The sequence below is a fragment of the Ruditapes philippinarum genome, unplaced genomic scaffold, assembly GCF_026571515.1.
Source record: "Ruditapes philippinarum isolate M1 unplaced genomic scaffold, ASM2657151v2 ctg106_1_1_1_1, whole genome shotgun sequence".
Lineage (NCBI taxonomy): Eukaryota > Metazoa > Mollusca > Bivalvia > Venerida > Veneridae > Ruditapes > Ruditapes philippinarum.
The window spans coordinates 283,945-307,911 of NW_026860622.1; the positions used below are offsets into that span (position 1 = coordinate 283,945).

At 33.2% G+C, this 23,967-nt stretch overlaps 1 protein-coding gene and 1 long non-coding RNA gene across 5 annotated transcripts in view; one reads left to right on the forward strand and one right to left on the reverse strand.

The window, feature by feature from the left end:
• The window catches only part of LOC132712810 (speedy protein 1-B-like), a 96,781-nt gene that overhangs the window by 48,801 nt on the left and 24,013 nt on the right, over window positions 1–23,967 (forward strand). For all 4 annotated transcript variants that reach the window (XM_060695245.1, XM_060695244.1, XM_060695247.1 and 1 more), the window contains exon 4: window positions 5,939–6,024. In XM_060695245.1, the coding sequence (XP_060551228.1) occupies window positions 5,939–6,024 (86 nt within the window). The remainder of the gene's footprint in view (window positions 1–5,938; window positions 6,025–23,967) is intronic.
• On the reverse strand, window positions 9,236–15,457 carry LOC132712812 (uncharacterized). The gene is made up of 2 exons (XR_009623360.1): window positions 12,239–15,457; window positions 9,236–11,997 (listed from the first exon to the last, which is right to left on the reverse strand). It is a non-coding gene; the product is annotated as an uncharacterized LOC132712812 (long non-coding RNA).

Genomic DNA, 23,967 nt, shown 5'->3' on the forward strand with positions numbered 1-23,967 from the left:
TTATAATCTCATAGCAGGTTAACTCATATCGTGACCTAGAAAACTATGTAAACAAAACACAAGAATCGGAAGTAGAACTTCAATAAAGATTACCATGGTGGTAAAGTGTTGAAAAACTCCCTTGTTACATGCATTTTCAAAAATAGATATTTATAATACTAACCATTGTTTATTAATAACTGCTGGATATTCAGCTAAACCAGCGGTATGAGTCACGAAAAGAGTTCTTCTTTTATTAATGCGCGAGTTATTCTAAAGTCACGAAAAACTTTTAATCTGTTAATAAAAATGTTTTGTTTAATGGGGAAATATTTATTTCCTGCTTATAATTTCTATGAATTATTGAGCTTACTCCTTAATTATAGCATAATTTGCTGTCCTACTTTTTCGACAGCGGTAAATCGTTTCAGCAGTTATTTGCATAATTGCGCAACAATACTACGGGGCTACAGCGTTTTTATCAATCAAATACATTTATATTTTAACTTGGATAACTTAATTTGAAATTGAAAAGGCTAAATATGGAAGTTTTTAAGATATCCCGACGAAGTATGGGAGCTTCATAGGATCAAATTCATGTACTATTTCGTGGGCTGTTATTCGGTTGAGGACACATCGTGCGATTGTAGCCGACGAAATCCCATGTGTAGATGACATAGCTCTGAACGCGCCTGAGGGCGCGTCCGTCGCAAAAATGTTCAAAAAGTGTCCAGTTGATGGTCCCAGACCAGTATGAAGTTAAAGTTACAATTTTCCTATTTCTATTAGAAAGTAAAATAATTCAACCTGAAACGTTAACTTTCTGGTCGAGTTGACATGATAACCAATGTTATTTTAAATAAATATTGACCGGTGTAGTCATCCTGACAAACAGTCTATATGTATATCTAAATACTGAGATTATGTAATTATCTAATTATTAAGATTAGTAAAAAAAGAAAAAAAAAAGAAAGATCACAATTTAGAAAGACAATCATAGGCAAATTTTATCACAAATTTATGGATGGATGATCACCAAACTTGGTTCCTATCATTTTTACTATAAAGAAAGAAAAAACAATCAAGAAACTTTATAATTAAAGAGGCATAGACTTGTCTTACTACAAGTTTATTTGATAAATTCTCTATAATCACTGAAAAACAGTTGTTTCTGGTGAGCAATTCAGGGCATTCATGGCGCTCTTGTTTTAAGATGCTTTCGGCTATAATGTAATATTTTATCATTGATTTAAAGAGATATATTTTTACAACTTAAACTGTAAAACAAAATTCTGTGTCAAAGCAATGGGTATTAACATTTATTTTCTATAAATTCAGGCAAATGATTTCACTTGATTTATTTTAATTTGAATGGGACATATTAAAATTGTCAGTAACAGCAGGCAAGTATTCCATCAAATTGATGAAACAATATATACAAACATGTGGAGACTGAGTAAAATAAATATGAATCAGATTCAATGTATTTACTGAACTCTGTCCAAAGTCATCTTGGTCCTTTTTCAAACTGCCAACTAAAATAATTATTTTTTTTGTTGGCCAATGTTAATATAATAGTTTAACCTTTTTGGAAATTAAATCATTCTTTACTGAGAAATGTCCTCTGTCATCCAAGCTGTAGTGATGGAAGAGGGGCAGTGTAGGAATAAAGCTGAAGGCTGAGCATTTATAGATAGCATGCTATCCTATCGCTTCGAATCCACAACGCCACTTCGAATCTTAAAAGGAAAGACTATTTTGTGCTTGAAACAATGTCAGCCCCAGAAAATCATAATTCAAAGTGCAAAATTTTTTTTGAAGTACATAAAAAAAAAACATGGGAGGGATAAGAAAAAACAAAAAGCTATTTACTTATATAAACAAGAGGGGGAAGGGAGGGGTCTATAGTATAGTATATTATGTGCTCAGTCCTGGCTTTATTATGCCCCCCTTCGAAGAAGAGGGGGTATATTGTTTTGCTAATGTCGGTCTGTCTGTCGGTCTGTCCATTGGTAGACCACATGGTTTCCGCTGATTATCTTAAAAACTATTTATCATAAGTCTTCATATTTCACATAGTGATTGGTCATAAGTAGTAAATGACCCATATTGATTTTGGGGTCACTAGACAGGGCCCTCGATCAACCAAATCTGCGGCCGATTATCGGCCGCAGTCCCCCACCAAAATAGTATGTTTTTTTCCCCCTAACAGAGGTAAAAATTCCCCCTCAAAACATATAAAGTGTTAAAGAAAAAAAAAAGAAAACTAATGTTGTTTTTGAAAATTAAAATCCATCTATTTGACGGCTATTTTGTAAGCGGAATATCGTACAGTACATGTCTGCACGTTTCCGTTTGTTTTTTCCCCCAAAATCTACCGTCACATACATATTGGCCTTTCATCCTGTAAAAATGCTAAAATTTCAACAGAAATATGCAGAAAAAATCACAATACCCATCAACAAATCGATTTCAAATTGTTTATTCATGAAATCATTTTTTTTTGTCTTCAAAATGTTACATCAACCACGGTAAATTTTGCCGTAAATTACAAACTTGTAAGTTTTGTTTTCATGATAATTTATGAAAAAACTGATGAAAAACGATCTTATAATTAACAATCAATTTAATTTTATATAATTTACATCAGAAACAACTAGAATTGTGGATGTGTAAACAGAAAACAAACAAATTTTCATTTGTCACATATTTTCGCGATGCCAATTTTTACTATTGTTTTACAAAGTCAAGAAAAGGAAGCTTTGTCTTATTAAAAGGTGTGTTAGATCACTAGAAATGTAGTTTATTAATATGAATAGAATTTACTTTAGGTCCATGTATTGTTCATATTAGTGGAAATGTAGACATTTGTCTGAATGTGTTTCTCAATGCTTATTTGGGAGGGGGGGGGGGGGGGTGAATCATAAAGAAAGCTAAGCAGCATAAAGATCTGATGGTGTAAGATGTTAAAAACTTTTCTTCAAATCTTATCAATCACTTCTGAACAGTTTAGTGTTACCTATTTGGGATTTAAAAAAAAATATGCATGTAAATAAAAAACAGCTTATATTTAAATAAGTTTATTTGATATTTGATCATAAAAGAAAAAAGGAAAATTCCCCCCATACACTAAAATTCCCCCTGCTGAGGGTAACGACCCGCTTCCCTCAAATTGGATTGAGGACCCTGCTAGATCAAAGGTCAAAGTCACAGGGGCCTAAATTAATGTCAGAATGGTTGCCACTGATTATATTGAAAAGTATTCATCACAAAGTCTTCATATTTCACATAGTAATTGGTCATAACTAGTTAATGACTCCTTTTGATTTTTGGGTCAATAGGTCATGGGTCAAGGTCACAGGGGCCTTAAATATCTGAATGGTTTCCACTGCTTACCTTCAAAAGTATTCATCACAAAGTCTTCATATTTCACATAGTAATTGGTCATAACTAGTAGATGACTCCTAGTGATTTTGGGGTTACTAGGTCAAAGGTCAAGGTCACGGGGGCTTTAAATGTCAGACTGGTTTCCGCTTATTATCTTGGTTACAATTCATAACAAAGTCTTCATATTTCACATATTGATTGACCATAACTAGTAGATGACCCCTATTGATTTTGGGACACCAGGTCAAAGGTCAAGGTCACAGGATCCTTGAATGCTAGTATGGTTTCCGCTCATTATCTTGAAAGCTATTTATCACAAAGTCTTCATATTTCTAATATTTATTAGATGACCCCTATTGATTTTGGGTCACTAGGTCACAGGGGTCTTAAATGTCAGAATGGTTTCTGCACATTGTCTTGAAAACTATTGATCACAAAGTCTTCATTTTTTTCTTTTTTCCATAATTGAACACTTCCTTGTACCCATTATGGCAAGTTTCTATAAGAAAATTACCAATAATGTGAGTCAAGGGCTAGAAAGGGGGGCATATGTTTCGTTAGACATTGCTTGATCTAATACTGCTCCTAATCCATCACTTTGAATTGTACAACATTGTTTATTACAACCAATGCATACAGTAATATGTTATTATTCAAAGCTTAAAAAAATACATTAAAATTGACAATAAAATGTGTGAAAATATCATTCTGTCTGATATCATACTGGGATGATCAGCAAATTTGTATTTGGATATCGTGAAATTCAGTTTGATTGGGAATTTTTTTTTTAAAGATTAGAAAAAAATAAGCCATTTGAATGGGTCTGGTAATCTGACGCTTTCGAGAATTGGGAAAAGGCTGCCTTGTTAACGTTATTATGGTTGCAGCTAGTGGTAGTGAATAAGAGATTAATAAACGGCAGGGTAGGGCTGAAGGGTGATAACTAGCCCGCAAAATGAATAATGGCCCTGAGGGCATTTTTATTTCAGGGCCGATTATCACCTTCGGGCCCATCTACTAATACACTTGATAGATCTAAAATTTACTTTGATATTTCTTTCATTGAAATTTCTATCTTTGTAGATTTAAACTGTACTATACAGGAACTTCTACAGAGTTGCTTCCCTTATGTGTATGCAACATAATCTAGAAGCATGATTTATTTTCACGGAATGAAATTGTAGCTAGTATTTAAAAAAAAAAAATCCAATAAAGCTGTGTTTGTAGAAATTACACTTATAAATTAGGCTTTTTGTGCTTCATATCCAACTTTCACTTTTACAACTACCTGTTTTGATGACGTAAAATGTGACGTCATTGTTTCAGTTTGTGCACGTACATGTGTTCAGCGGGTCGTCATACGGCTTGGGCCGCAAGCTGATAATTGGTCAAGTGACACTCAAATTCAGTTGAAATCATAAGCAATTTTGTTACTATATATAGTTATAGGTGTATTAATCACCTTTCATGATTTAGGGCCATCTGATAGCCCTTTTGTTAGCTCGACTTTTCTATGAAAAGGGGAGCTATCCTACTCGCCCCGGCGTCGGCGTCGGCGTCGGCGTCGGCGTCGGCGTTAGCGTTGGCGTCACACCTTGGTTAAGTTTTTCGTACCACCCCACTTTATTTCAGAAGTATTACAAGTATGGCTTTGAAACTTACCATACTTGTTCACCATCATAACCTCCATCTACAGACAGGAGTACATAACTCTGTCAAGGTTTTTGACAGAATTATGGCCCTTTTTTGACTTAGAAAGTGTATTGAGCTTGGTTAAGTTTTTTGTACCACCTCACTTTATTTCAAAACCATTGGAGGTATTGCTTTGAAACTGACCATACTTGTTTACCATCACGACCTTCATCAACAGACAAGAGGACATAACTCTGTCAAGGTTTTTGACAGAATTAGGCCCTTTTTGACTTAGAAAATACATTGAATATGGGTAAAATCCACTTATTGCCTTAACCCTTTGAGATATTGCTTTGAAACTTTTAATGCTATTTCACATCATTACCCCCATCTGTACGCAAGAGAAGGTAACTCTGTCAGGGATTTGTTTTAAAAATTAAGGCCTTTTATCGACTTAGAATCTTGGTTAACTTTTTTGTACCAGTCAACTTTTTGACTGAACTGGTTGAGATATTAAATTGAAAGTTGGAATACTTGTTTACCATCATGGTCCCAAAACATGGGCAGGAGAAGGTAATTCTGTTAAGGATTTTATTTGAATTATGGCCCTTTTTGACTTAGAAACTCAGTTAAAATTTTCATTCTTGTCCACTTGTTGACTTAACCATTTGAGATATTACTTTGGAAGTTGGAGTTCTTATGTGCCATCATGAGACCTATCTGTAAGCAAGAGAAGATAACTCTGTGAAAATGTTTCTTGATTTGTACTTAGAAATTCCTAGTTAAAGTCTTGTGTGCCCTTAACTGTCAAAGTTTTGTTTTATAGGCAAGCACTAAAAAAGTCGAGCGCGCTGTCCTTCTGACAGCTCTTGTTTAGAAATCTTATATTTCATTCGGGTCGAGAGATGTAAAGCCATAACTGCCTCTTGTTCCATTTTAGTACCTTCTCGCCATGGTCTTTGCTTACTTCAAGAGAGCTGGTTATGAAATAAGAGAGTACACACGGATGAATTTCTTTGTAGCACTGTAAGTTTTTATTTTTTACTTTTTCATGCCCCCGCTATTAAAAGGCAAAGGTTCATATACATGTATATGTGTAAGCGTTTATTAGTTTGTGTGTGTGCACAAAATTATTTACTTTGTGTACAGGTCATAATATCAATATGCATGACTGTATTTCTAAATACCTTTTATATGCCCGAAAGAATTTCAGACATATTATGTTATACCCCCTGGCGTCCGTCCATCCTTCCGCACTACCAAATAGGGATAGGGGGCCATCTAGCTGTAAACAGAACAAAAGAGATAAATAGAATTCAATTTCGATAACAATAGAATAAGGGGGCATGGCCCTCTTTTAAACAAAAGAAAATAACAATAGAGAGCTTCGGTCAGATGTCCGTCCGTCTGTCTGTTAGCAATTTGGTTTCTGGAGCATAACTTAAGTTCCATTTGGCCCACAATATTCAAACTTCATAGGATGATTGCCCATATTGAGTAGAATACCCCTATTGATTTTTGGGTTTCAAGGTCAAAGGTCAAGGTCACTATTACCTTAAAACTGAAAACAGTTTCCGCTCAATAACTTAAGTATCAATCAACCTACAGCTGTAAAATTTTATAGCATGGACAGCCATGTGCAATACATGACCCCTATTGATTTTAGGGTCATAAGTTCAAAGGTCAGGGTCACAGTGATCTTTACACTGAAAATTGTCGTTTCTGGAGCATAACTTAAGTTCCATTTGGCCCACAGTGTTCAAACTTCATAAAATGATTGTCAATATTTATATTGAGTAGAAGACTCCTATTAATTTTTGGGTTGCAAGGTCAAAGGTCAAGAGCACTATTACCTTAAAACTGAAAACAGTTTTCGCTCAATAACATAAGTATTTATCAACCTAAAGCTGTAAAATTTTATAGGATGAACAGCCATGTCTAATATATGACCCCTATTTATTATAGGGGCATAAGGTCAAAAGTCAGGGCCACAATGACCTTAACACTGAAATTTGTGGTTTCTAGGGCATAACACAAGTTCCATTTGGCTTAAAGTGTTCAAACTTCATAGGATGATTGCCTATATTGAATAAAAGATCCATATCTTTATTGGAGTCACAAGGTCAAAAGTCAATATCAAATGACCTTAATATTGTTAACAGTTTTACAACTAGTGATGAAAATCAGATGAAATTTCTCCCAATCGATTATCGGTTCAATCGGATGGAATATAATTGATAACTTTCTGATTATTAATCACCTGCACTAGAAAGTAGAGGAGGAACATTTTTCCAAAGTCGTTAATTATATTTTGTACCATTAGCTTCATTAAGCACTTTTCAACATAGTTTTAACTTTATACAAATGTTATACTTAGTTCTTAAGCTTCTGGACATTATTGCTTGAAAAGGGAAATTTAAAGAAATTCATATATAAACCTGAGTAAAAGTCCAGATATTCCAGGTAGGTACAGTACCCTGGACTGACAGACAAAACATGATCACAATTAAACTAACCTTGAACTAACTTAGCTATAAATTAAACAAGTCTCTTCTTTGTTATATGCAATCAGATTTCTTAGTGTTAAGTACAATTCATTAACTTTTCACTAAAAATTGAAAGTAAAAAGTAACAGTTGAACAATGAACATGTGACTTGAAAACTACTCGAAACTTCAAAAATGACTAGAATCTTAGAAAGTTATTCAATTACCACCATATTTGAATTCTGATAATTGTCTCATTGAATCTAACTTCTCTTATTACACTACCAATAAAATTTTCTGTTCACATTCATGAAAATAAATTTGTTAACATTTTCAGGATTTAGTTTGTTCCTCTTTTTTGTAACAATATTACCTGCCAAACTAAAAACACGTTCTGATGGAACAGAACTTGCTGGTACAGCAAGGACTGTTTTAGCAACATGAGAAAGTCAAGGAAATTGGTATTCATTTTCTTTCCACCACTCTAACAATGTAAGACTTTTATCTGATTCTTTCTGCGCAATATCAAAGTATTTGTTTATCTCTGACTTGACTAACACAACTTTGAGAATTGTCGATTCTCCAGTGATCATTCAAACATCATCTAACCACTCAACAGAATCAGAACACTGTATCTTAGCCCGCTTGGATTCTGGCTCTTGTACTTCATCAACCTGGACAACATTATCAAGTGTGTCTGGTAGAAAGGGTAACTGTGGTAATGCTGTTTCCTGGTTTGTTTAATCTAGTTCTACTTCATTCTTCACCTTTACTGTCAGCATCTCTGCCTTTTTCTTAAGCAGTTGTCGCCCCCTTTCTCGCTCTTCCACAGACAAGAATTAAGATGTTTTGTATCTGGGTTAAGTATGGCAGCAAGTAGTGGTAGATCTTCTGTCTGAGTTCTGTTTTTTCTAGCTCCTGTATCATGGTGTTTTTCATGTTTTTGATGAGTTCATTGTCATTTTCATTTGGCTGTACAACAAATATAAGCTTTTTAATTACTGGACGGACATGTTGCATAGTAGGCGATGACTGTGAACAGAGAATTACTGTTGCCGTTTCAAAAGGTTTGAGAATATTAATAACGCATTCCAGAACTGATATATCTTCAAAGCTGTAACTGTTTGCCTTTATTACTTGAGATGCATGTTAAGACAAATTTGGGTCATTTGCCATGTTAACAATGTAAGGGGTTTCTGTCATCAAACGCTGTAACATAGATAATGTGTTATTCCATCTTGTAGGACAGTCCATGACTAACCAATTATCTTTTCGCTCTGGGTTTAATAACTTTTGTTTTCCCACAATCAAGTCAGTAGCAGAAGATGATTTATTATCCACCGCCGAAAAATTTTGGCGGAGGATATAGAAATAGTCTCCGTCCGTCCGTCCGACCTTCCGTCCGTCCGTCCTTCCGTCCGACATTTTTGTCCGGAGCATATCTCTAAAAGTATTTGAGTTATCAACTTGAAACTTCATAGGTGGATAGACCTCATTGAGGAGGAGTGCAGTGCACAAGAATGATAACTCTACCTTGCATGATTTTTGAGTTATTGCCCTTTGTTATTTTTCAAAATTAATTTTTGTCCAGAGCATAACTCAAAAAGCCTTTGAGATATCAAAATGAAACTTCATAGGTGCATAGATCTCTGACTCAGGAGGTGTGCACTGCACAAGAATGATAACTCTACCTTTTATAATTTTTGAGTTATTGCCCTTTGTTCTTTTTCATACTTTAATTTTTTCTCAAAAAGTATTTGAGGTATCAACTTGAAACTTCATAGGTGGATAGATTTTACTGAGGAGGGATGCAGCACACAATAATGATAACCTACCCTGCATTATTTTTCAGTAATTGCCCTTTGTTATTTTCAGCCATCAGTATTCACATAGGTTTCAAATCTGTAATCACTATAGCCATCAGTTTTCATTACCAAAAGACCTCTTAAAATAGAATTATTCCGCTCTACTACATATACATTCTTCCAATGAGCAAACACATTCGGCGGGGGATGGCCATGTTGACATGGCTCTTGTTGAAAAAAGAAACAAGAGTCCTTCCTTTTGTCAAATTTTGTCAAATTCCATTTCTGGAATTTATTGCTTTTTTAACAACAAGATTGATCCTATGACCAAAGCATCCAAAGCGCATAAAACCCAACAGACAGACTGTAAGCTTTCTGTTCATTGGCAACATTGTCGGTTGTCATGGCTGAAGGGCGACCTAAGTTCCATTCATCTAGAGTTGACTAAATATTTGCTGTGATGTTTTCCCCTGTATGCATTCCTTCTACCTGCAATACAACAAAAGTTAATACTGAGTTATTTTTTTACATGATACATGATACAGTGTTTAGTAACATCTGCAGCTAAAAATGGCAGGACAGATGTTTCTAAATCAAAGTTTCAGACACATGTGTAAACCAGACATGTAAGAATGGAAATTTTTTCGCAAATATAAATAAATTATATCCAGCATGTTTATTTTTTGATAATGAGCATGATGAGTAAAATATTTTTACTTATTCTAAAAGTGATGTGTTTGTAAAAGAGATGTTATTGATTAAGAACCTGCTTTAACAGTTCCAAGAACAGCATGTTTTAACTCCCAGTCTGTTTGGATCATGTGGCATGTCCCAGTGTCATAACCCAGCAAACACAAGACATCATACTGACGTCAGATTTAAGGTATTAGGACCCTAATGGGCACTATCAGAAGCTAAAAAATTGACATCATAGGTCAGATGTATACCTTAAAGTACACCTGTATGCAAAATTTAAACAAAGTTTACCTACGGAAATCAAGTTATGGCCACTTTTCTGAACTCAAGCTAGGATGTTATGAGGGCCCTTTTTTAAAAATGCGGAACCTTTAAAATAATCTGCAATAACATTCTAATGAAAAATGTTTTCCCATTAATTTTTGGTAAGAAACAAAAAGTACCATTCAGCTAACAATCCACATAAGCAAAATTATGGTTTCTACTTAAAATTTATGAAATCTGTATAAAAATGTTACCCTACCCCACCCATTTTTACCACGTGTCTGACCATTTTCTACTTAGGGAGCCTAATTAAAAAAATTCTTAAAATTTGCCCAAATGAGTGCCTGTTTTCAAAGTTTCCCTAAATTTTTAAAAAGGTATATTGGTTGATCTTGTAAAATATGAAATACTTTTACCGTCTAGTTTTGATTATATTACACTTTGAAAATATCAGGTACCATATTTATTACTAGATTTAGCATAATTTAGCCAATAAATACCTATATAAATTAAAAAATCAAAATTAAACACTTTTTTCTTTCCAAATGGGACGTGAGAGATACATAAATAATGTTAAAAGAAAAAGAGAAAGAAAAAAAAGTTGACCCTTTTGGGGATTGAACCCATGGCCCTCATTTTCAATGTAGTTAACAGTAGTTCTAGCCTATTTGAATACTCTTCAAAGCGGAGGTAATGCATTAGGATGCTAATACCTTAAGTCAGGTTCTGACGTCGGATGACGGTCGGAAAAACGGTTGGATTTGAAAGTTTTTTTGACGTAATATTATCTGATGTCAGGTAGACGTCAGAATCTAACCATTATCTAACCTTTTTCTGACCAAAATCTGACCATTATCTAACCATTTTCCGACCTCAATCTGACCATTTTCCGACTTTAATCTGACTATTTTCTGACCTTAAACCTAACCAGTTTCTAACCATTTTCCGACCTCAATCTGACCATTTTCCGACCTAAATCTTAACCCTTTTCTGCCCTAAATCTGACCATTTTCTGACCTTAATCTGATCATTCCCCTAATCCTTCTTGTTTTACCACGTTATAAATATTTTCTGGCTAATCCTGATTTGATTGAATTTAATGTAACTCATTCTATTAAGTAACTTTCACTCCAATGAAATGTATAACAAAAAATAAAAGCAAAAATATGTTTTTATGGGGTTTTTTTTATTTAAAATAAAAGTTCCAATTTTAAGCTGATACATACAATTTTAGTAAATTCTGCAAGGCTAAATACTTTTCAAAAATTAAACAAAATAAAAACATAAAATAAGTTAATAACAAAACAAAAAGTATTACAAAAACAATGACATAAATGAAACTAAGAAACATGTACAAATATTAAAGAACAAAGCAATGTATGTACATTTCTATCAAAGTTTGCCTTATCAAACAAAATAATGAAAATATTATAATTTTAAGAAAAGTTAAAAGATTCGGATAATAATGTTTCAAGCAATTAATGACAGATTTTCGGTATTTTAAATTTATTTCTACAGCATTACTTAAACATTTACTGCCATTTTGCATATTTTGACCTCCTTTTAATAATTGTCACTAAGATATAAATTACTTCCTTTTATTTACTTCACAAAGTTACACTTTTAAATATCCATGAGAATTAGCACAAATTTGGAGATGTGATGCTTTTAGATATGACCTTCTCTTACCACCCCTCGTCTGTCCGGAGGATATGTTAATGTCCAATAGCGTTTGTGATATCATTTTCACTGAAAAAAAAAGAAATTTATGAAAAATGGAAAAATAACAAGCAAAAATGTTTTTCATGGTTATCTGCCCTTTAGAAATTTTGAAAGTTATCTTAACTTAATGAACAATTTTGCTAGCTTTTTATAAGAGAGCTTTAACAAAAATTAAAAGTAAACATAAATACTGAAAATTTAAAAGGCCGCTTTAAAACTCCAGTTTAGTATGGATTATAGTATGTAATAGAATTTACAAAAATCTTACTTTCCCATGTTTCTTTTTACATTATCACGTGTTTCTGTCCCTCTGACCTTTGAGAGCATGTCCAACACTTGAACTACCTGAAAAGAAAATTATATTCTAACTTATGTATATTCTACTTTTGAAATGAACAGTTACGCAAGTCTTAAATTTTTCATAGTTTCAAATTAAAGATTGTTAAGAAATTGTTGATAATAAATGTATGTTTATGAACTAAGTTTTGATAAAAAGTTTATATTCTGTTTTGATTACATTTTTCCTACTAATAAATGATTAAATGAAGCGTCATTCTACTGCAGTATAGGCCTATTACAAAATCATAATTAGATAATAAAATTAATAAATCCGCTTTTTCATTTATTTCCCGTTCATTTATTAGAATGATATTAAAAAAATCTGGTGTAAACACATTAAGGTACGATTTATTCTGATCAAAAATTGGGCCAATTGGGAAAATGCCGAAATGTCTGGGACGAAAACGTCTTGGGTTATTTGGGACGTCCGAAATGCTCGTAATCGTACAAATTCATTCTCAATTCTCCGATTTTAACTGACAAAACATCACAGTTTAAGAAAAATATGAAAACTAAGCATTCTCTTTGGTAGTACTGAAAGGCACATTATAAACTCTTCACAAGCAGAGTCAAATTTGAAAAGATTTATTATCAGGCATTATCGCGAAATTGTGTGACATTTTGCTTCAACTGTTCAAATAATGAAAATTAAATTTAAGAATGTTTGCAATCATGCAATTATTTATCAAAGTAGAAATAAATTTAGATAAATTGAACTGACCTTTTTGTTCAAGAAATTCTAGAATATTCACTTTATCAATGCATCCAGATTCCTGACCGACAGCCAAAACATAACGCCTACGAATTTAAATTTCCATCCACGTGGCTGTAGATTCGAATTATAGGTAATTATGTTTTCTTTCCCTTTTCTGTCACTATGATTAAATGTTAAAGCACTATAAAAAAACTCGTGATTTTGATACATATAATGTACCACAAATGATAATATTATAACGTTAAATGATTGGAACTCGTAAACAGATCTATGGCTATAAATAGATTTCATAACAATAACACATGTAACTTGTCTATATAGAGCTCCACCTATATGTTTTATTAGGATGCAGCGCTGCGTTCTTGGTCTGTATATAATTATATACACTTCATTTGTAAGCCAAATAACGTTTGAAAAAAAGTTTAAATGATTACAACAGCGAAAAAGGATTATTTTTTTGTTATTTTTTTACCTACCGTCAGGACACCGACCAGAACCTGACGTTAGTACGACGTCAAAAAAAACCGTCTATTAGACATCGGTTTTTTAACGTCAGACTTACGTTGTATTTTGGTCACCGACGTCATGACTAGGGCTGTAACAATACGGTAAAAAGCGTATTGCAATATATTGCAATACGCAACATCCGTATTGCAATATATTGCGATACGTATTGTTTTTTTATCTTGGGTACTGGGAAATAATTCAGAAAAAGAGACTTGTTTATAATTTCAACAAATATTATATATATCTATATCTCTCACAAAACAGAATTAGTGGATACTTTCCTTTAACAAAAAATTAAACTGTTTCAACTATTGAAGCATCAACTATGAGTAACAGCAAAATAAAACTTTAAACACTTTTCATTCAGTAACTAACAATCTAAACTATATCCTAATGATTTTCTTAACACAGTTTCAGACTAGGACTAGATCACAGACTTAATCAAACCGAGTCTGCAATTCTCTTGTTATCTTGTTGTGATTAATGCTTCTGAGGGATCACTTTGTTTCCAGATTTTTATACTTCACAACAGCAGGTGTCAAGTGCTGTGTGGCAGCTGTAAAAAGTTGCCCCGTACTTCACTTCAGTGTTGTTATATTTTTCTGGTCCTTCGGGATCATTGATGCCAGCACTATTAAGTGTTGAGAATTGAGTACCGCTCAAGCCGGTGCTAGGGGGCGTGAGGGATGTTGCACATATTCATTATCCCTCATGTACAGACTCAATCAAACCGAGTCTGCAATTCTCTTGTTATCTTGTTGTGATTAATGCTTCTGAGGGATCACTTTGTTTCCAGATTTTGAGTGACGGTGGCAATTAATCCATGTTTTTCTTTAGAAAAATTATTAACATGTCTACTTTGTCAGCATCTAGTATTCAATAATTTCATGGGTCTCTCTTTTCCTTGTAATTTATTTTTTTATCAGATCGTAATTATTTCCGTCTGCCATAGTAAATCACCGATTTTTCAAGCATTTGTCTACCCGCGCACCGTGTAATTTTTTTACCCTAACACCATTTTTTTTACACGCTTCCTACTTTCGGTTTGTTATTTTCTTTTGTGCATAGGACATTTTCATATCATTTATTTATCAAGAAAATTATGGAAGACTTTCTTTTATTTATAGAGAAAATTATTGTACACTGTTATTACTAAAAAAAACCAGTACAACTAAATGTGAACCGCGGTACAATATTTATTTATCCTGCACCGCAATATATCGGTGTACCGGTAAACCGTTACAGCCCTAGTCGTGACCAAAATCTAACGTTATTTTAACGTCATGTGTTTGCTGGGAATTCTGTGTTGAGTTGCTAGTCCATCCATCATGGGTAAGAGCTACTGATTTGCACAGTGAGAGATCATTTTTCACAATCAATCTGAGAAGGAGGTCATTTAAACAAGATGAGGCAAATATTGTCTAGTTACAGCTGTTAGTATTTTAGGCTGCAACATGTTATGTTTGTCTCTTACAGGTTCATCTGCTTGTGGGATCAGCTCTTTATGCTCATGTTTTATGTGGAATACCAGATTAGAATTTTGGCCTGAAATAGAAAACATAACAGAATATTAACATTGCTATCAATAACAGTTAATATAGTTAATACATGTACTTCTCCAATTCACTGTACATGTTCTGTTACTAGTAACTTCCTCATTTCCTAAGCAGTCTTGCGGGGGTATTAATCACATTTAGTGAAATTCTAGTTAATTTTACTAGATTATTATGTTCCCCGAAAAATTCCGGAGGAGCATATAGTCGCCGGGTCGTCCGTCCGTCTGTCCGTATGTCCCGAATTTGTATCATATATATCATGAATGGCCTATAACTTGTTTATTTGAAGTCGGATTTTACAATTATTTCACAGAAATGATCATCATATTGAGACGATGTGTTGCACTCATCATTTGGGTCCCTACCTTGAAGGTCATAACTTCCTTATTTGAAGTCGGATTTTACAACTATTTCACAGAAATGATCACAATATTGAGACCACATGTCGCGCACAATATTTGGGTCGCTACCTTGAAGGTCAAGGTCACAGCATGACCCTGCAGCAAAATCGTGTCCGGCCAATAACTTCCTTATTTGAAGTCCGATCTTACGAATGCATCTTACGAATGCCAGACAAAATCCCCTTCGGACATAATCCCCTTCATGTATTTTTGTATATCTGGACATAATCCCCTCCATGGGTGGACATAATCCCCTTTAAGTATGAAATTTTGCAGTGGACAAAATTCCCTCAATAAAATTGCTACCTAGGACAAAATCCCCCTCAGATGAATTTTCTGTTTATAAAGAGGGTATGAGAGCGACATACTGCATTATGCTGTGTGGTGATTACTAGTACTTTACTTGGGAATATTGGTTCAACATCAGTTCTATACTGCTAAGGCCTGTGCTAGATGGACAATGTCTCTTTTTTAGCATTCCCATTGTATAGTTGACTGATGCATTTTTCTTTGTGTATAAAGTATAACCTTCGAAACACAGCTTTTCAGAGCCTTTGACTTCCATTTTGGTAATGAAGATGCATAACCAAAGTCACCCATTTATACATTTTTTTTGTGCCCCCACATTAGTGGCGGGCATTTAGATTTACCCTTGTCCGTCCGTCCGTCTGTCCGTCCGTCCTTCCGTCCGTTCACTTTTGTGTCGCACGTAACTCAAAAAGTATTTGACCTAGAGTCATGAAACTTTACAGGAATGTTGATCAGCATGTGTAGTTGTGCACCTGGGTATTTTTGTCTGGATATATTTAGTATTTTCAGAGTTATTGCCCTTGACTTAGTAAAATTTTGCAATTTTCAACTTGTGTCGCATGTAACTCAAAAAGTATTTGACCTAGAGTCATGAAACTTTACAGGAATGTTGATCAGCATGTGTTGTTGTGCACCTGGGTATTTTTGTCTGGATATATTTAGTATTTTCAGAGTTATTGCCCTTGACTTAGTAAAATTTTGCAATTTTCAACTTGTGTCGCATGTAACTCAAAAAGTATTTGACCTAGAGTCATGAAACTTTACAGGAATGTTGATCAGCATGTGTAGTTATGCACCTGGGTATTTTCGTGTGGATATTTTTAGTATTTTCAGAGTTACTGCCCTTGACTTAGTAAAATTTTGCAATTTTCAACTTGTGTCGCATGTAACTCTAAAAGTATTTGACCTAGAGTCATGAAACTTTACAGGAATGTTGATCAGCATGTGTAGTTGTGCACCTGGGTATTTTCGTCTGGATATTTTTAGTATTTTCAGAGTTATTGCCCTTGACTTAGTAAAATTTTGCAATTTTCAACATGTGTCGCACGTAACTGAAAAAGTATTTGACCTAGAGTCATGTAACTTTACAGGAATATTGATCAGCATGTGCAGTTGTGCACCAGGTATTTTCGTCTTGATTTATTTAGTATTTTTAGAGTTATTGCCCTTCACTTAGAAAATTTTGCAATTTTCAACTTGTGTCGCAAGTTACTCAAAAAGGATTTGACATAGTCATTAAACCTTATGGGCAGGTTGCTCAGCATATTTAGATTTGCACCTGGGGTTTCGCTTGTGGATTTATCCAGTATTTGTAGAGTTATTTCCCTTGACTTAGTAAAAAGATTGACAGAACAGTGGCGCGGTGGGGGCATCCGTGTCCTATGGACATATTTCTAGTTTAAAATTCACTCTTACTTGAGTCATCATTTTAAACAACACTGTTAAACTAATTAAAATGTTTTTCATAATAATCAATTTAAAACAATTTAAGAATTTGACTTATGAAATATATATTTGTTATGCAGTTGATAATTTACCACAATTATAATGAACACTGCTAAACTAATTGAATTGTTTTTGTTAATGACAATTTGGTTGATAATTGATCTGAACAAATAAAAAATCAAAGTGCTGAAAGCACTGATGGGGGCGCAATATGTTGCATACAAAATTTCGAGATTTGTAGAGCAATCTACTTCAGGTGTTCCAAGCTGATATCATTCTTCTTTTAAAGAAGAAAAAGTGCCCATATGGTATACAATATAAAAGTATTGCCTCCAAACTCTTGTCAAAATTGAAAATCATGTACCAAGAACATACTAACAAACCCAGGCAAAATGCATAATTGTATCATATATATCATGAATAAACATTTTAAAATATGACATTGGAATTTCTTGGGAAACTATAGTTGTTTAACCAATTTTCATGTAAAGGACTTCCTTATGTGAGTGAATAACAAATAAATCAGTGTATTTACTATATTTATTCCAAGAATAGAAAATAAACAGAAATTTTAACTGTCTATAAAATATTTCTAAAATAAAACCAGGACTGTAAGAACAAACTTATTTTTTGTAGAAACCTTTCAAGCACAATACAAAATACATGTGAGAATGTAAATTGGAATGGATACATATAATGTAGTTGGCATTGAAAACAAGAGCCACTATCTAGCTTGGGCCATGCTCGGCTTTTTCTTATAATGAAAGTCAAACACATCAGTAGGAAAATATTGTAATATCAATTAGAGTACTTCTAGAAAATATAATATAAATGTATGAAGTAAATTTCAAATTTGAATGTCAACACATTTAAGTTGAATGATAAGTGTTCTTTTGTCCAAAAATGAATCAAATCATAGACAAAAACAAAGTTATGACAATGTGAGCGAATTTCAATTGTTTAACCTTGGAGGTAATGGTCATTTAAAGGTCAAAAGTTATATCAGAAAAATTCAACATGTTGGTTTTTGTGTTGGTTTATCCAAGCATGAATCAAATCTGTAAAAAAATAACAAAGTAATGATAATTCCAGCTAACTCTAAAGATTTTTTTAAATCAAATAAAGGTCAATGCCATATATGAACTTGAAGGGCTTTTGTCACAAAAACACATGTCTCCTAAAATTGTGTATGGTTCTGATCACTCCTTTGAATTTTGGTGGTTTAACATGTGATAGATTTTTCTATTTTTAACTCTGGGGGCCTTTTTGTGCAGTGAAAAGGAACATGCCGGCAATGTGCACAACTAGGGATGGCACTGTACACTCCTGTGAAGTTTCATTGAAATCTAACTAACAGTTTAAACATTACTTTTGTACTTTTATATTAGTTAAAGATAGAAAACATTATCAATTTTAAACCTATACTTATTATAGGTATTTATTGCATTCATTATTTAAAATTAAATGAAAGAGCATGGAACAAAATATTTTTAAGATCTAGTAAAATCTAAATGTTTTTAAAATCTAGTAGAATCAAAACTATACAATAAATATATCAATAAATATACTATAAAGTACATTATAACAATACATGTATTTTGGATAATACACTCTAAGCTGAAATACTTTAAATGGGTGTGGTATTATAAATGTTTGTAAATATTGTAAGTTATCTAAACAATAAGTCTGTTCTTAATAAAAGAAACTTGCACCTTGATACTTTTCTGTACAAACCAGAACTGCCACTGTCATGGCGTGAATACCCCTGCATACCAATTTTTCAGAATCAACAGTAGTCATTTAGAGCTCAAAGACAACCTCCCAGCCAAATCTGAGGGAAGTAAGCCAGTGCATTGCTAAGTTATGTATTCTACATGTTTTAGTGGAAAAGATCAAAGTGAACTTTACTCTTGACCTACTGACCTCAAAACTGAAACTGCCATTGAATGACTTCAATAATCCACCCCCCCCATTTCATGCAGGCTTGCCTGGATGTGTTTTATGATGAATATATGAGACCATTTGAGCAGACAAGCTAATTGTAATAAAAGCCCCTGTGACCTTGACCTTTGACCCAGTGACCTCAAAATCAATAGGGGTCATCTAATAATCTTGACTAACCTCCATGCCAAATATGAAGACTGTGGGTCAAAGGATTCTTAGGTAATTGGGCGGACAAGCTTTAATTAGCCAAGGCCCTTGTGACCTTGACCTTTGACCTGGTGACCTCAAAATAAATAGGCGTCATCTACTAATCATGACTAACCTAAATGCCAAATATGAAGACTTTGGGTCAAAGGAATCTTAAGTTATTGGGCGGACAAGTTTTTTAAAGTCAAAGCCCCTGTGACCTTGACCTTTGACCTCAAAATCCATAAGGGTCATCTACTAATAATGACTAACCTCCATGCCAAAAATGAAGACTGTGGGTCAAAGGAATCTTAAGTTATTGGACGGACAAGAAAAAACGACGGACGCCCGACGGCCGGACAAGTTGATTCCAGTATACCCCCATTACAACTTTGTTGTGCGGGGGTATAACAGATTTCAAACATTGATAAGTTAGCTCATCTTCTTGGTGATGAACTGGTGCCTCTATATACAAATGTGGATCTGTCCATACATAGGTTATCTCATGTTCTTTGTGATAAACTCTCACCTTGAAGTTGATAAAGTTTTGTTCATACATATTTCAAAAATAGATAAGTGATCTTATTTTCCTGGTGAAAAACTGAAAAAATGAAAGTTATCTCATGTTTTTGGTGAAAGACTAGTGACTAGTTTTCTCCTGAATGTCATTTCTTTTTCTAATTAGATTAAGTCATGGTACTATATTCATGAGGCTTTCGACATCACATCTATGAACTCATTATCCAACATTGCAAAGGGCAGGCAGTTTCCTGGTATTCCAATTTCTTTTAAGTTTTGAAAAACCCAAATATTTCAAATTTCTCTAGTGTTTCTGACATGAGGACACATCTACATGTATCTTTCCTTATCACTCCTGCTTTCACTGTTCTATCATATAAGCGCCTCTGTTTCCTGAAATATTTGTTTAGAAAAAGTTAATTGCAAAATTAAAATTCCATTTTTTTTTATTTATTTATTTTTTATTTTTTTTTTTTTGGGGGGGGGGGGATCTGATAAGCTATAGACAGCTAAGTGAAGATAAGATGAACATATATGTCAGTGTGCTTACTGTGAATATTCAATATTTTAATGTGAATTGTCCCGATTTCTAGTATGAGATGATATTTAAATACACTGTAATTCTTTTTTTATAAATTTGGCTTTTTGTGACAATAGTCTATCCAGTGACAGAAGCTCACTGACTTAAAATAAACTGTCCTAGGTCAGCCTTTAAACAAGTCAAGAAAAAAAAGCTATATAATAATTAAGAAATATCATATACAAATACTTCTAAATAATCATGTACCTCTTCCTTAAATGCCCATGCTATTGAAAGAAACCTTTTTCCATTTATTCACTTCAAGGTTAGTCAGATTGACAGTCTCACATTTTAGCCTTTATCTCTCTTGATTTCATCCTCATTGACCCAAAAGCATCCTTAAAATCGATATCCTGCCGTTCACATTCACAATTCTGACATGTAGGCCGACCTAAATCCAGAAAATTGGATAAAAGATAAAATATAATTATTATTAGATATACATATAGTATCCCAATAATTATGTTAGTTGATATCAAATCAATAATTTAAACAGTGTTTGAAATTAGCAGTAGTCCGACAGCCCGACTATTAAATTTCTCCTCAGGCTACCAACTTTTCACAGTGAAAAGCCCGACAAGGCTACTGTATTTTCAGAGGCAATATAAACAACTGTTTTGAACAAATGAATCATGCTAGTGAAATGTCTTTTGGGCTAGTGAATATTACAATCTGGTAGTCCGACCAGCCTAGTCGATTCAAATCATAATTTCTTACACTGTTTAAGAAACAATTTGTTCAAAATTGTCCAAGCACAAAGATTTTTATAGTATACTATATAGTAATTATAGTGTATAAACAGTATGTACTAAATGTCTTTACAATCTACTATACTGTCCTGAAATTTTAAGAAAACAACTATCTTTAAAATCTATTGTAAGTTGCAAAACCAAGTAAATGAAATTGTTATGGGTTTGTATTATTCTGCACAACTAGCCAGACTAAAAGCAAAAATCAAGAAAATTTAGACATTTTACATTGAATGTTAATATGGAGGTCAAGTTTAGTCCGGTCTATTTGAAGGAAGTATGAAGACAATACACCAAGATCTGAAAGGTTAAAGTTTGTGTGACAGCAACGGGAAAGCTGTCATGATTGTAACAATATATTTTGGCCCTAAATGCAAACTGAAAGTTCTAGCCTATACACACTGTTGGCTTGCGGCTAGCCGTTCAGCATTTTTTCAATAATAAATAAATGCAATGATAAAGTCAGTAACTTGCAAGTCTTCTAACATTTTTTCAAAGAATGAACATATATATTTTTTCTTTATAATTCTACGATGATGTTCATCCATTTATATTATAACAAGATAATGGAAAGATATTGGCCTGTGGACTTTAATATCAATTATAGAGCTCTTACGCAAAATGTAATGGTAAGCAAACATCCAGCATGAAATTTTCAAGTAGCTAAAAGTTAAATAAAATTATTAAAAATACTTAGTCATAATTCAACTACTGCTGGAAATTGACCCACATGTTTGATTACAAATGTATTACATCTATATTGTCCATAGAAATAATAAATTAATTTTCAGTCTCTTTCTCTTTGCGCTTTCACACAGATTCAAATTATTCAAGTCCATGATTTTCAGAAGGAAAAAAAATCTTCTGATCATCAAACACTAAAAATTACTATACCAACTGTAAATTGCGAAAGTCGTCAGTCCTGGGACCTCGCCAACTAAAAATCAGGAGGGCTGAGATAAATTTCAATACAGTCAGTGGTCATGTCCGAATAAAATTTCAGCCAGTTTGAAACAATTTTTGGCCTTGTAAAATATGCAAAGCTTCCAAGATTGATCAATTTTTTTCATTTTTGCTTGTATTCACAGACCCAGATAACCAAAATCACCGCAGGATAAGACCAGTTTTTGCTAAGTAATGTAAGCCACCATCTTGTCTTGGATAATTTCCTTACCAAAACATATTTTTTCTCCATTCTTCAAAATTAAACCTTTGAAAGATGTATTGTTTTCTTGTGAATTATGCTAATGTTTTATTTATTATGTTTCTGTATATTTTTTTCATAGTATCTTATAGTTAAATAAATAAATAAAATAAATTCATATTTGCTAAATATTTTTGTTTATAATTATGGCAATATCCCTCCCCCACCCCTACAAAAAAATACCTTTCAGAGTCCAGGCCGGAAAAAATCATCAGGGCCGGAAATAAATCTAAGGATCCCAGTCCTTGCGGCTGGAATTTTTTTTGAATTTCGCATTGACTGAAATTGTATATATATGATATTCAATAAAATCTTCTTTTAGAAAAATAAGTTTGCATATTTAAAATTGTTTTAGGCAACTCATTTTGAAAATGCTGTACGGCTAGCCTCAACAGTGAGTATATGCTAGTCGTATGTGACTTGCATACAGCCAGCACTTTTGTCAAACAATACTGGTTCATACTGCTAGCCACTGCCATGATTAATTATTCCTTCCTCTACCATTTCATATACTTTCATCAATAAGACTTTTGAATACTATTAGTATAATAATCATATAGATGACTAACTATGATGTTTATAAAATTCCGCTGCTAAAGACAAGTTGTTTTTATTGACTGTTCATATCAACAAAGGTAATGGAGTAAATTTCATCAGTGTATGACGGAAGCTGTTTTGAAAATGAAAGTACACACCAAAAACGCTTCAAATTTTCATTCTTTCAGTAATTAATTTACAGAGTGCGAAAATGAATGCAACAAATTGGTAACCTTGTGTGTTTTTAGTTGATTTTGAGACGTAAAATACGCCGATACGCACGTTATCTGGAATCTGTTATATTTAATAATATGATCAGTAATCTAATTATTATTGACCTATGGTTTTGAATTTTAAAACAACTTCTTTTTTCATATAAATGTCTATAAATTTACAAAATAAAAAATCTATAAAATTATGGACTGACTATAAATATCATGAAATCCTACATCTGATGAAGGCAAAAGTGTGGAAATCAGATCTACATGTATGAAATAAGTAGATCTGAACTTGAGTCATATTGTTTAACAATTTCAATTATAATTATTACCAGAAAATTTTGGGACGAGTTAGACAAGGGCCAAGTTGAATCGGATTTCTTTCACATGATTTTATGCATTATTAATCACTTAAGAGAAATACAAAGGGATTAAGTAATTGTTATACCAGATTGCAATTATTTTTCAAGGTATAGTGAAATATAAACAATGAATATCATAGTATAAAACAGTCGTATTCAACATTGAACAAAATTTTGCAATGTTTACCTGCTTACCTTGTCAACATGGTGATTACGGCAGGGATTATTTTGGGCTTATTTTATAGCCTTTATTGGGTCATATTCCCAATTGAAAATAGTATATTATTTTCCCAATTTACAGAAAAAATTCCCAATTGAAAGATAAATAATAAAAATATTGAATAAAAATTCTAAAATCTTTGCAAATAAGGGCTTCTTCACTGTAATAGTGCTTAAATTTTTGAAGATGCCATCCTAGACAGTAT